The sequence below is a fragment of the Diachasma alloeum genome, unplaced genomic scaffold (genome assembly GCF_001412515.2).
Source record: "Diachasma alloeum isolate Michigan unplaced genomic scaffold, Dall2.0 Dall_scaffold_00665, whole genome shotgun sequence".
Lineage (NCBI taxonomy): Eukaryota > Metazoa > Arthropoda > Insecta > Hymenoptera > Braconidae > Diachasma > Diachasma alloeum.
The window spans coordinates 21,143-36,695 of NW_021680797.1; the positions used below are offsets into that span (position 1 = coordinate 21,143).

General features: G+C 38.9%; 1 protein-coding gene across 1 annotated transcript in view; it reads left to right on the plus strand.

Moving 5' to 3' along the window:
* Window positions 1-46: 46 nt before the first annotated feature.
* The window catches only part of LOC107044041 (chondroitin sulfate proteoglycan 4), a 169,699-nt gene continuing 154,192 nt past the window's right edge, over window positions 47-15,553 (plus strand). Inside the window, exon 1 of the mRNA XM_015265788.2 lies at window positions 47-265. Coding sequence (XP_015121274.1) covers window positions 199-265 — 67 coding nt within the window. The 5' untranslated portion in view covers window positions 47-198. The remainder of the gene's footprint in view (window positions 266-15,553) is intronic.

Sequence of the window (15,553 nt, forward strand, 5' to 3'; positions counted from 1 at the left end):
GGGGGGGGGGGGGGGGGGGGGGGGGGTACAGAGAGCGTAGGGAAGACCAAACACATAGATTAGAGGAGAAAAATCAAGTCTAAAGTGGAGGAAAGAAATAAGAGGTAGAGGATAAATATAAAAAAAACTGTGAGAAGGAGAAGGGAAAGCTAAAACGAAAAGATATACCCGTAAGGGAGCCTAAATTTTGCCGTCGACATGGGACTGTTGATGTTACTGGCTGCAACGACCCTCCTCTTGGGCTACTGCCAGACGGATGAAAAAGGTAAGGATATAGATATATATTGTTGGTGTATAGAGAATAGTTGTATTGTAAAAAGTAAAGGAATATTCCGTTGTCATGAGATGTATACAACATCAACTTCAGGGGTCATTTTATTTAGTAACATACTATTATTTTCTCGGCTCTGATTCCTCGTTGGAAAAATAAATATTCGTATACAGAGTGTCCCAAAATGAACTGTCATCCTCGTAGGGGTAGTGCTATGGGCTCATTTGGGGATGAAAACTCGAATAACATTTTTCTCTCCCACACTTTATTCAAGAGTTATTGATAAAAAAAGCGAAGATCAACCAAGAAATACGCTCCCGCAAAAAATCCATATCCTCTCTGTCACTTGAAATGGAGGAATGGAAAAGACGGCAATCGATTGAACATTCAATGCGTAATAGATCATTATGAATTTTGTTCTTCTATTGCCAAAACGGAGTGAGAAAAACTGCGACAAAATTCACCGTGACATAAGAGCCATTTGGACCTAACACGCGATGTGACCCTGAAAATCAAAGTCCACGTAAAAAATCCATATCTTCTCTCTCATTCGACATCAAGGCATGTGATTGATTGGAATCGATAGGACATCTAATGTGTTCGCCCGACCGCATTGAATGGAGAAGACGATGTGATTTCTCTAACGGGGAAAAACCTTTGATTGACGATCTTTTTTTATTTGATAACCTCTTAAACAAAGCGTAAGAGAGAAAAATGTTATTAGAGTTTTCGTCTCTAAATGAGCGCCCCGAACTACCGTCATGAGGATGACATTTTACTTTGGGACACCCTGTATAGAAAATAGTTGCGTTGTCCTATCTATACACGGAGAGAAATGTTCAGTAAAAATTACGGAACTCACAATTCACACACCGATTACGGAATCAACTTAGAAAATTTAAGTGACGGTATTGTAATTTTTTACAGGAGATTCAGATAAAAATTACGGAACGTTTCGGAAAAATTCCTACAACCACATTTCGCTCCGGAATTACGGAAAAAACACGTAATTTTTATTGAATATTTCTCTCCATGTAGAAGTTCATACACAACTAAAGTTATTTTAGATCGAAAAGCATTGAAATTATCTCACCACTAATCTCCATGGTCAGTGAGTCGCGTGAAGGCAGTATTGAAAGATTACGCGGTATTTCAAAACTTTATAAACTTATAAATTATTTCCTGCGTCATAGAAGTTCATTTCCTCATGTGTTTCACGGGCAAATGAATTCAATCATCAATTCATCATCAATTTTTTTGTCGAATTTTTCAGAACTAAGTTGCTAATTTTGAAAAACTGACACTTCCAGCAAAAATTATGGTCATAATTCTGAACAGCTAATTATCAATTAGTTGACGTCAAAAAGCGCAAAGGAGTGATCTAAGATGCTTAATTATTTATTCATTTTTCATGAATCATTGATTTTGATAAGTATCCTGACATATAATGAATTTCACTTTTTTAGTTTTTGTAGAAAAAAATTACAGATTCTTCATGAATTGAATGAGAAGAAAGAACTCTTCACAAATAGGTAGTTGGAGAATCCGCGCGCACGGTCTCGTAAGAAGTCAAGGGATATTCTGTTGTGATTTGATCTATACAACATCATTTTATTCGGTACAAATGTTATTATTTTCTCGGCTTTTCTTCCTCGTCTTCGTCCTTTTTTCATTTCAAATACGAGGTCAACGATTACGCTAAACAAATATAAAATGCCATAGGGATTGTGGAATAAAGTGGATTATTATGATTTTATGTACGATAACGAAAGGATGGGGTCGGTGGTGATATCACATAGCATCTCTTTTATCCTTAGCATTTCATACTTATGGAGAGTTATAATGGCAACGATAACAGCCACTTCGCGCTAGATGTAGGTGGTGGATGTACTGGGTTGTGTGGCTTTTGGTGTTTCTCCGCGTGCAACCTGGGCTCTGCGATAATAGAATGGATGGGAAGGAGGTGGCATTCGGCAAAACCCAGGACTAAGCCTTCTTACGCGGGTGATGGTACTGAGGCACTTTACTTCGTAAACAAACATTCGGGATAATTCAGGGGATGCTGGAACAATGAATGAGTATTTTCTTTTGAAGTGACTTCGGGGAGATGTTTGCTCGTTTTTTAGTTGAAATTCAATGGAGAGTGGAACTGGCTTTGACAGGGATGGGTGGGGAAGGGTAATGTTATTGAATTCTGCCATTTGTATTTTGTGCTCGTCCGAGTGGAAGGGAAATAGTAGAGGACAAGTAGGTCATTGGATTTTAGTTTTTTGGTGGAGTTGTTTTTGAGGGAGGAGAATATGGTTTTTGGTGATTATAGTTTTCGTGGGGGATAATGGAGTAATGGGTTTCATTTGCTTTCGATTTGCGGAGGCAATTGTCAATTGAGAGAATCAATTGCTTTTTTGATGAGCGACCACTTACACTAGTGATAGGAATATTTTCCCCAACATGACCATCACTGGAATAAAGTAATAAATAAGTTCAGAATGTTGTTATTGATATCGTCTGCTATGTGGAAAAAGATTTTTATTGACCATTTTGATATTTTTTGGTCAACGAAGTGGAAAAAGGTGATGAACCTAATCTAGGGAACATGAAATCTGGACGAGTTGAGCTCTCTAGAATCATTTTAACCAAATTTTTTAGGACACTTTTTTGGCGCATACGATTTTTGTTTAGTTAGGTAAAAAAAATTCTTTACACAACCCGAGTGGAAATTTCGCTGAGGTTGTTCGAGTCTAAATCAGTTTTAGATCCAATACTGGTCAGGATTTTCTGATCAGATCTCCCGGAAGAGCACGTGGTCAATTTCTGAATAGGTTATCTGAATCCGATATGGCTCAGCCACTTCTGATCCTATTGTAATCAGTCAAAGCTGGTAAAATTAGACTTAACATTCCTGGTCCAGTTCGGATTCGAAATACCTGACATCAACCCTGAGAAGGTGTGGTAGGACATTCTTGATCTTCTGAGGATCCAACCTATCGGATCTGAGGCGTTTCTGAAATTCTGAACCTTTCCTGCTCTGGTTTGAATTCAGAGTATCTTGAACGATCACACATATCAGAGGGTGCTTTCAGGACTGAAGCCATGCGATCCTCCTTCCACGTGTCTGCGGCTTATTTATGGAACTCAATTCCCTCTGCAGTGCGGGACCTTCCCACACTGTCGTCTTTCCGATTAGCTGTACGGAATTATCTGAGGGACAACTCTTAATGCCTTTCCTACCATTTGCTCTCCTCTTATCACTTTCCCTTCCCCTGCTGGCCCAGTCTTCCTATCCCTTCTTATTCCTACACTCTTCCCTCTGTCATCGTTACCTTTTCGCACTTGCTATTCACCCGTTTGTTTAGGACCCGCCGAAGCTTGCTTTTTCCATTGCATATTGCTCCTTCTCATCTTACTCTGCTTTTTATGCATCTATTATTATTAGCATGTATTGTTTACTCTGTGATTTCACTGCGATTTACTGCATACCAGTTAGTGTGGTTCTGCCACCATAATTTTGTACAACATAATATACAGCAATAAAATCAATCAATCAATCAATCGATATCCCAAATTTCGAATAGTCCGTGACTAAGTAATCTTTCCTTTCGGGATTTTCACTGGGCTATACAGAGTACATTCTTCGCTGTTTCACAGTGAAGGACTCCACACGTCAGTGTCGTTACGATCCTCGGAGAGTAAACAGTGCATGGATCATGGGTGACAAAGTAGACTCAAATTAGTACAGGTTACCAGGAGGGATAATGGTGAGATTCTAAATTTTCTAGGTTTTCTAGATTACAAGGCCTTTCTAACAAACTCGTGAAAGGGTCACAGTCTTTACTAGGGGGCTGCACCCCCTGCTCGCTCCACTCGCCAATCCTCATTGGCATCCGCACTGATAAGACAGATTGAATACTGACATTGAGATCGAGCGTCACTGTTAGAAATTTTTTGAAATTTCATGGAAGATATTATAGTAAATCTCATGAGTGACATTGAATCGGATTTAAGGAAAAAATGATTATGAAATTTCACAACTTGATGGAATTTTCAACGGAACATGAATATTCAGAAACAAAATGACATAAATCTTTAATTTTTCCCTGAATTTTCCTAATTTTTTTGAATCTTTACAGAATAATTGAACTGAAAAATCTAGTATTTTATTGATTTCCAGATCATTTGAACAGAAAATCAATGCAATATTTGATTTTTCAATGAATGATTTTTCAAGTTTTCCTGAAATTTCAATGGAACTTGAACACGATAAAAATTTCCGGAATTTGGCACGGAAAATTCAGACGAAAATTTTTAAAAGTGTTAAATCAGGTACTGACCAGACGGATTTGATCGTACACTGGTCAGGGAGATTGGATCCAGTACTGAACAAATAAACTAGATCATGATAATCGTTACAAAGCTGATCCAAAACTGTTTAGAACCCGTTTTTACTGGCCAGTCTCTTATTCCAGGCTGATTTGAATTTCCATTCCGCAAAGTGTTGGACAGTCAATATGTAAAAAGTTAATGGAAAAATAACTCCCAGTCACTTCCCTTTAAAATTGACATATATTTTCACAGTTTATTTATACTTAGTCTTAAATTTTCGAACAATTAAATAATGAAATAAAAATGGACTGTGAACAGCATTAAAATGACGGAAGGTGGATGTAAAAATATAAAAATATTATAGTGCCGCGATATAACTACCCAATACTAGGTGATACCGATGAATACTGAAGTAAGACGAATACTGAATTTTGTGGAGAGCTGTACTGACTCATATGTTAAAAGTCCGCGACATCTAAACGGCAAAGTGAATGGTCTGCAATTGGTCGAGAAAAGTGCGTCAACATTTTGATTAGTTTGTGTATTTGAGGGGTAGAGTGGGTTAAATCGAGAATGGAAATGGAAAGAGCGTCACTAAATTTGGGACGTGTCTGGATCCGAAGCGTCTGAGTGACCGTCATAAAGCCATAAACGACCTGAGTAATGAAACAACCAAACATTTTTCGCAGGTTCCAGAAAGAGAAGGCAATAAATGACCGCAATAACGATGCAAAATAATGAAAGAGTTTTCTCGGATTCGAAGAATAACAGTTCAGTGATAAAAAGGTCTTCAAAATTGAAGAATATTACAAGGATTAACAGTTTTGCCATGATAAATTTTCCGTTCAAACATAAAGGAAATAATCTTTGAAATGGAGGACTCTTCGAAATTGTTGTTCTGGGACAATAAAATTAAAACATTTTTAAACAAATGGAGGATTAACTTTTCAAAGTTTCTATGCGATAGAGGGAGAATTTTGTTAATAGAAAGATTCCACGCATAAACTTTACGGAATTTTTGGGTTCTTCTGATGTTAAATTACCCTTACACGGTGTACTATTTCGTGACGCAACAACCTTTTCCTCAAATATTTTTCCAATAGTGGACAAATAAGAAAAAAAACATCTTTTCACTGCTTGCCGCTCATTGTTTCAATATTCAGTCGTACTTTTAAAGAAGTGAACATTATTCCAGAATTAACTCCTTAAAAATTCAAAGAAAATTATGCAATGAGCACTATATGCGCAGAAATAAAATAAAAAAATTGAAAACTAAAAAACTGGAAATTAAATAATCCCGATAAAGAAGTTTTAAATTGATTGCTCAAAAACGGAAAATAGAGAACTCAAATTCAAAGAGTCATAGAGAAACTGAAAGACACAGGAGAACGAAAGAGTCCCATGTAGGAATTGACGATGGAGACAGGGTTTTACAAGGCTTCGGCGAAGACTAAACAAGCCTGGACTCAGGCTGAATTTGACCATGAGTTCAGCCCTGGGAGAGCCTTGGATCATAACCTTGGCTCTACCCCCTGTTACGAGCCTTGAATCGTAATAGGGGGTAGAGCCTCGAAGCAGAGACCTACCGAAGCCTCGAATCCCAGGGCTTGCTGAAGCCGCAAATTCCAGGCTTTGAATGAGGCCTGGGAAGAAGGGTTCTTTCAAGCCTCGAGTGTTTCTGATCTCTAGTCGGAGGCCTTATCCACTTGGCCATTCGGACAATTGTTGAAATATAGGATTTCATTTTGGTATAACAAGTACTGGGCGTGTATTGTAGTTGTTTTTTTGCGATTCAACCATTAACAACTGTTTTTTTTGTATTCCAATATATCACTGAATCAAAAACTCATTATTTCATTTTTGTTAATGAAATTTGGGAAGCCTCTCTTACCAAGGGCTGCCGCAAGCCTTGTCCAGACCTAGCTCGGTTGGTTTGACGGGAGGTCACGGTAATGCCTATTGACTGGATAGAGAGACTTTTCTTCGTTGATAAATATGAAATTATTGACGAGGAAGGTAACAATTGGTTGGAAGGTAACCTTGGTTGAGCCTTGGGTGAGCCTTTTCGTATTCAGCCTCAATAATCCAAGCCTGAAGTAAGGCTCCTCAAAAGCCCCATCTATCACCATCATTTCAGGCTGAAGTGAACGCTAAGATCAGGCCTGCTCCGAGGGTATTCCAAGGAGTCTTAACTTAGTCTAAATGGATAATGCCTTGACCAAGCCTGAGTATAAGCTTAGTTTGTTGAGGCTCAATGGGGTTGGGCTCACCTGAGCCCGATATGTCCCAGCCTCAACAAGCAAAGGTTGGTTCCAGGCATGTATCGATACTCATATTGCCGAGCCTCAGGAAAACAAGGTTCCCCCAAGCTTGGCCCCATCGTCGAGCCTTTGAATTCTTATCTGGGGTAAAGTCGAGAAGACACGCATTCAATCAAGAATTTTTTGGTATGCCCCGACTTTGCTCTCCCGTTCCTCCTCTGAGTTATTTCTAGCTGTCCAGATATGGTTCAAGTTGCCCACATTCCCTCAGTTTTCTTATAACTCAATGAATTATAGTTCTCACCTTTTGTTTTCCTCTTTGCTTCTGAATAGAAGCTTTGTGAACGTTTTTTTTTCGATTTTATCCTCGGGTAGAAATGCTTAAAAATGTCTGTATGTATGTCTATATCCATGAATAGTGTGGATGAATAGTTATCGAAAAAATTCTAAATTAGACCAAAAGCTGAAATTCTGACTGCTCATTGGCACTACTGTGATTCAAATTTGTGATAAATTTCAGCTGGATCGGTTTAGCAGTTCCGGAGATAAAGCGATTCCTCAAAAATAGTTTTTTTGGAACTATTGCAGGAACTATTCAACAAAATAGTTTTTTTTTCAAAATACTTGCCATGATAATACCTATTATTTAATACTTAATATTTAATACAATCGAAAAGACACTACTGCACTGTAAAAGATATAATTTTATTTTCATTTGTCCCAAGCAATAATCGAAATCGAAACTTAAAACTTGGTAGGATTTCAGGCCCTATGGTAACAAAGTTCGATATTTTGGATCAGTAACTGATTCAATATCTGAAAAACTACTAGATCAATTTCAATTTTTCTTTTCCCAAAATCCCGTCTTGATGTCATCTATCTAATTAAATCAAGATATGAATATCGCTCTACATTATCTAGTAACGTCATATCTAGAAATAGGCCTTCATGAAGCTCTGCCCACATGTGTAGTCATTTCAAAAAATGTACATTAATCCAGACAAGATCATCAAATATGAAAATTTTCAAAAATTTCAAAAATTTCAAAAAAACGATTTCGCTTTAAAAAATTCCAATGTGATTACCGATAGTCCAATAGAGTTCCAATTTCTACACAAAATTCATAGCATAAAGCGACCAAAATTAAGCATAGATATTTGATCGAATCATTTTTAGATTGTATATCCCAAGGGAGAAGTTCTCCTAGGAACGAATTGGATAATTCTTAATCTTTTCGTTTCTATTTTTTTAGTTATTTAATTGCAGAACTTTTGAAACTCAGTAGTTTATCCCCTTAAATCGGAATCTTCAGAGAATTATGACCCTCATGTTTGTCCCTTATACCTTACACTTATTTTCAATTCTCATTTCTTTCAATTCTCATTCTTATGTCTAACTTTCCTGAACTTCATTTCTGATCCTCGTAAGCCTCAAGTTCTTGTCTCAACTATTTTACACATACTCCTAAACAAAATAAGCTTTGTTTTGAGACTTGTGATCTAAAATTGGAATTTTTGAACGTCTCAAATTGAGATTTTGAAATGTTTCAAACGTAGAGTTTTAAATGTATCAAGTTAAAACTTTGAAACTCACAAATTAAGACTTTTGAAAGTCTCTCCTGAGTTCTGATAGTCTTAAGTTGGGGCTTCTAGAACTCAGCTTAAAGAACATTTAAGTTCAGTTGAAAAGGCGTCATTTAAAGCATTCTAAAAGTTTCAAAAATTCCTTTGAAAGTCTCAAATTGAAATTTTGAAAAGTCTCAATTTGAGATTTTTGGAAAACTGCAATTGAGATTTCGAAATTTCAAATTTAAACTTTCAAAACTCTGAACTCAAAACTTTCAGGCTTCAAATTAAGACTTGAAAATCTGATTTCGAGACGTTTGAAATCTTAAAATACGGTAATATTTATTTGGATGTGTAACTCAAGAAATTACTGGGAAGTATAAATTTTTGAAATATACAAAGAAATGAAAAAGAAAGCCAAGTCAGCAATGTCGAATGAACGAACATACTGCACAATCAGATTTCTATGAGAAAAATAGTTTCAAATCGAATAAGGATTTAACAAAAATTCTTCATGAAATAAAAAATTACTAGCAGGAGAACCAACATCCTTGGCGTGAATCCGCGATGGCGGATTAGATTGATACTAGACAGTGAGTTGAAAAACTCCGCGCCAAGAACGTTGGTTCTCCTTCTAGCAATTTTTTATTTCATGAAGAATGTTTTTTAAATCCTTATTCGATTTGAAACTATTTTTCTCATAGAAATTTAATTGTGCACTATTTTCGTTCATTCGACATTGCTGACTTGGCTTTCTTTTTTATTTCTTTGTATTTTTCAAAAATTTATACTTCCCAGTAAGAACCAAACTTTTTCTTGGCGCTGTTTTTTTACGACAACATTTGTTTTTGTTTTTTTAGAGAGATTTCATAATTTTTTTCAAAATAAGCAAGGAATCGTTTGTATATCCTATAAATTTTTTTATTTCCAATTCAATTCGGCTCATTTATTTTTTACACGATAGATCATGTTTCCAATTAACAATCGAAGCACAACAAATAGTTGTACTTCACACTCATCATTTCCACCGACTTTTAATTATTTATTCCGGATTTTCCGACTTAATTTGCTTCTTCCAGAATTTATTTACGCACGGAACTCAATTGAAAAATATCTATGGAATTTATCGTTCATGCACCAAATTCAATAAACTTTTAAATTCCCGGGCTCCCTCCTTGGTGTGTGTGGCTGTATTGCAGTGCTACCAACTCCGTTACAAAAAAATGATAGGAGATAATGTGAAATATGAGAATGTGCATGTGAACTCGTTGCTATGCCCGAAATTTTTTAAATATTGATTAGATTAAAAAAATAGTTACATCAATGAGAAACTTGTGGTCGTTTTATATAATGTAACTAAGTTTACTTTTCATGTAGCTTGTCACATTTGTATTTTATTTAATGGATATGAGTCGGAGGTAGTGGAGGGGGTAGTTGCTTCGTGTATAGATACACGGCAGCGTTCGGCCAGTTTTGTATAGTCAGAGTAAAACTTTTTCTTGGCCGATACGTTACCGCGTATCTCGATTTTCTTGGCCGATAGGCTACCGTGTATCTTGATGATAATGCGATCGGCACCATTTTTTAACTCAATGAAGATAACATTGAAGAGAATATTTTAAGCCACAATGGAAGCGATGCGAACAATTACTCTTCGAAGAATCATCGAAAAATGAAATTTTTAGAAACCTCTAAAATTCCACCACCGATAAAGTTTGAAATTTAATTGGTTGGTTACTGGGAAAAACGCAGAAAAATTCGGTCACATGCATACATGTATACACATACTTGCATACACACACACATATATATATATATATGGTTATGGTCTAAAAATATCATATTCGGACTCCTGAAGGAGTCCGAGGGTAGGGCAAACCGGACCGCAGGGCAAAACTGACCCCTAGAGTAAAACGAACCGCTCACAGAAACTTGATAATTTTTGTTTTTATTTCCGAATGGAAGCCAAAATAAAAATTCAAAGTAATTTGTGGTTTGAGGTGATTAGCAAATCTGATCAAATTGCGGTTCAACGACACTGGTTGTTTATAAAACCCTTGTGACGGTTGCGATTCAAGAAACTCACTTTTAAATCAACACATGCAGTGTTCCTGATTTGAAGGAAAGAAAAAAAAACAAAAATTACCAATTTTCTGTCAGTGGTCCGTTTTGCCCTAGGGGTTCGTTTTGCCCTCCCGGTCCATTTTGCCCTATCCTCCCCTATTGGCCATAAGCATAAAATAAATTTTGAATAAATTTTGACTGTCAATTGCCATTTATATAGTATGACAGGAAAATATTTTACCCGATCGTCAACGCTCCCCAAATATTTAACTAGTCGAAAGTAAACAAATTGACATGAGTAAAAATCAAAATTGAATTTGAAATATGCACCGAAATAGCACTGCTGATTCATCTAATCACGCAGGCGTGGAAATATTGATTTCAGTAGTTGTGGAGGGGATACCGGGCCCAAAGCAACAAGTCGTACAACCGAAATAAATCACTCGATATATCTTGCTATTGTGTAGAGTCTTTTCATTACTGCGATCACTGTATTTTGTATAATTGTATTAAAATTTGTTCAGTAAATTATTATTAATATTATCGTCGAGATAATGTATTTATTACTCCTGTTATCGTCAAAATCAACAAAAGTTGATTGAGTTGAGTTAATTATGAAACTGTAAGTAATTAATTATTTTCTGTCGAATATATTTTCATGATCAAGGTCAATTCTCAATTCTTTTCATTATTGGGAACAGGAAATATCATTGAGGGCGCTGTTTTTTGCCAATATGGCCGTCAAAGAGGTACACACACACGCGCTCACACAAGCCCGCATTTGCTTGTGTATCGTAGATGTGCACCCTTAACGCAGACATTCATAGAGGGCGTCTTGTTATTTAGCGTCCCCAATTGGGTCTTCCCAATCGAACGTCCCAATTTATCATTATTTCACTGAATCATACTTCATTTATTGTTTGCCAATTTCTCAATAAAATTGGCTGGCGCCTAACATTATTTATTCATTATTTGTCGTCAAACTTTCTTTTCATGAGCCCTGACAGCCGTTACACCCCGGCCGCGTCAGGTGTGAATTCCTTCGACTTTTCTCTTCTTTCTCGCCGATTTTTCATATTTTCATTAATTTCAAGTTATTTATTCCCAGTCGAAAGAATTCTGTCTCATTTGGCGCCCAACGTGGGGCCGTTGGGAGTTTTCCGGTACATTTTATTAAATTATTTGTCAATTTTGTGAATCGAGACAACTCTATATTCTCTTTCGTGTCGAGTAAATCGTCGAGTCCCTTGAATTGTAAACATCGATAGCCGTGCATCCTTCGCTATCTCTTTATTTTCCTTTCACAATTCATGGGTTATTTACCTTTGAATTTAATTTATGATTATTGATTTTCGGATTTAACGGATTTGTCTGCCTTTTTGTCTTGTCGGATAGTAGGCGAGGAAGTTCAAGTTCGACATATTGAAATTAAAATTATTCCAGTGATCGCAATATTTTTGTTATTCGTTTCAATGTTTTGTCGAGTTTGAATGTCTTTGGCGAATCAAATTAATTCTTATGAACTGAGTGCACATGGTCTTGTACAGTGCATTGTCAAATGAAACTTTTTGATGATTGAACGTCAATGCATATGGTCTTGCCCAGTGTATTGTCTATTTAAATTATTGTGCATGTGAGCAGGTTGAGGAATAAATACGAAGTCCAGCATTGAGCGAAATTGAGTTTTGTATTTGAGTTGAGTTTTCTTTTATGTACAAAATATACAAAGTTATGGGAGTGTAAGTCGTAAGAGGACTTGTACTCTGTGTGACGAAGTTGAGTGTTCGAATGATGAACGTTGAATGATTGACTGATGATGAGTGTGGAAAGTGTGCGGTATTTAAGGAGAGTGCAAGGATGTGATTGGTGGAAAATTTGGAGAAGGGATGAGTGAAATCCTGGCTTCCGATTAGTTCGGTGCTGTAAGTTCCCGCCGGTGAGCTGTGATTGTCTCAGGGGTCTCGGCGAGGAAATTTCCATCGTGACGTCACAGGCGCCGGTCAGGCGGACGAGGAATTATGGACGCCAGGTGATGATGAGGGATTAGGACGCACAGAGGATTATGGCAATAACCACCAATGCGATGGACTGTTTATAGTAGGGAAGTTTTGCGGATTAGGTTTAAATTTTCTGTGTTCGAGTGATTCGGGAATTGGCCCACTGCTTAGACAGGGGCATAGTGGAGACATAGTCACCACAGTACCCCCTGCCAGTGATTTGGATCATGAAAAGGGTGATGTGTGAATGTGTGTTATGTGGATGTTACACAAACCAAGAGAAAAAAATATTTAAAAAATCCGGCCTGGTACCGCTCGGCAAATCTGACGCGTCTTCCTGAGCGCGTTGTTGGGTGCGTCGTTGATGATGGGGATGCGGGCTGCTCTGATTGTGGTGGTTCTTCAGGCTCGGGTGTTAGGGTTGATGCATCACAGAAGACAGCTACGCCTATTCCTGGGATCTGGACTTGCTTCACCTGCAAGCCAAATCCCGTGCGATATGTTTTCAGCTCCTTATCGTCCTGCTGTGATGCGGCCAGAGCCGGGTAGTCCAGGGGCTGTGTGATTTCCTCGATGCGGGACAGTGTGTCAGCGACGAGGTTGTCTTTGCCGGAGACGTGGCGGATGTCAGTGCTGAACTGACTGATGAAGTCGAGATGATGGGACTGCCTGGGTGATGACTTCTCTGGCTTCTGGCGGAATGCTAAGGTGATGGGTTTGTGGTCGGTGTAGATGGTGAACGTCCTGGCTATATGCCTGAAGTGTTTGATGGCTAGGTAGATTGCCAGGAGTTCACGGTCGAATGCTCTATATTTTCTCTCTGCTGAGCTGAGTTTTCTGGCGAAGAAGGCTAGCAGCTCCCAGTCTCCGTTGATTTGTTGCTGCAGCGCTGGGCCCACGGTGTGGTCGGGAGCATCGTAGATGAGTGCGAGCGTGGCGGCGCCCTTGGGGTGAGTCAGGAGTACAGCGTCTACGAGGCTGGTGTTGCAGCTGGTGAAGGCTGCCTGAGCTTCTGGAGTCCAGTTGATAGGCGTTTTCCCCTTGATATTGCCCTCCAGAAGCCCGTTGAGTGGGGCCTGGTCCTGAGCAGTTCTGGGTATGAATCTCCGGTTGAAATTCAGCATACCCAGGAACTGGCGAAGCTGTTTGGCTGTCTGAGGTGTTGGGCAGTCCAGGATGGCTTGGACTTTCTTGGACAGCGGCCGTGTGTCCTCCTTGGATACCAGGTAGCCCAGGTACTCCACTTCTGGCTGGTCGAGGACGCACTTTTGTGGGTTGATGAGGAGGCCATACGACTGGAGTCGTTCGAACAGAATCCTGAGGTGTTGGAGGTGCTGCTCTGGAGTTTCCGACGCTATCAGGATATCGTCAATATAGGCGTAACAGAAATCCAGGTCCCGCAGTACCTCGTCGATGAAGCGCTGGAACGTTTGGGCTGCGTTGCGTAGACCGAACGACATGTACGGGAATTCGAACATGCCGAACGGTGTAGTGATGGCCGTCTTCTGGATGTCCTCCTCAGCAGCAGGGATTTGATGATATGCTCGGACCAAGTCGATCGTTGAAAAGATCTCCTTGCCCCGGAGTGTCTGGGAGAAGTCCTGGATGTGGTGAACGGGATAGCGGTCTGGAACTGTGCGTGCGTTGAGTGCACGGTAATCTCCGCAGGGTCTCCACTCGTCGTTCTTTTTCTTCGCCATGTGTAGTGCTGATCATGGGCTGTTTGAGGGTCGAGCAGTGCCAAGTTGAACCATGGTGTGGAATTCCTTCTTGGCATCTGCGAGTCGGTCCGGAGCCAGTTGTCTGGGTTTGCTATTGACCGGTGGTCCTGATGTGGTCTGGATGTGGTGTTTGCTATTGCCTCCACGGCTTGCCTCTTCCGAAGTCCAGCGTTGAGAGAAATTGAGTTTTGTATTTGAGTTGAGTTTTCTTTTATGTACAAAATATACAAAGTTATGGGAGTGTAAGTCGTAAGAGGACTTGTACTCTGTGTGACGAAGTTGAGTGTTCGAATGATGAATGTTGAATGATTGACTGATGATGAGTGTGGAAAGTGTGCGGTATTTAAGGAGAGTGCAAGGATGTGATTGGTGGAAAATTTGGAGAAGGGATGTGTGAAATCCTGGCTTCCGATTGGTTCGGCGCTGTAAGTTCCTGCCGGTGAGCTGTGATTGGCTCAGGGATCCCGGCGGGGAAATTTCCATCGTGATGTCACAGGAGCCGGTCAGGCGGACGAGGGATTATGGACACCAGGTGATGATGAGGGATTAGGACGCATGGAGGATTATGGCAATAACCATAAATGCGATGGGCTGTTTATAGTAGGGAAGTTTGGAGGATTAGGTTTTAATTTTCTGTGTTTGAGTGATTTGGGAATTGGCCCACTGTCTAGACAGGGGCACAGTGGAGACACAGTCACCACATTATTGATTATTAAATGTCCATACATATGGTCTCGCCCAGTGTATTGTCAAATTAAATGATTGATTATTAAACATCAATACATATGGTCTTGCCCAGTGTATTGTCTAATTCAAATATTGATGTTGAGGGTCAATGCATATGGCCTTGCCCAATGTATTGTCAAATAATTTTTATTGGCAATATTCAGTGCACATGGTCTTGCCCAGGGTACTGTTAAATGAAATCAATTCATTGAGAAATCAATGCAAATGGTCTCGCCCAGTGCTTTGTCAAATTTAAGTATTTATTTATTTCCACCGGGTTTTCAATGTTCTTGCCCTGGATATCGGTGGAATATTTTTGTCGTTAATTAGTATCTATTTTTCGTCATTTATTGAATTGTCTACCCCGATTTTATGTCAATTCAATCATTATTTGGAAATATTCACTTTCATCGAAAATTAGAAATCAAATTTCAATACTTTCCGAATGAGTCGCATCGAAATTGAATTTATCAAGTCGTAACTTCATTTTGTATGAATTAAACAAGGAATAGTCATGTTCAATTCTTCGTCGTTTCGACCAACCGATAGAAATCAGCCACATGATTCCTATCTCCTCAACCCCTTATTAAATCATCAAAGTATATCTATCAATCCAGTGCATCGG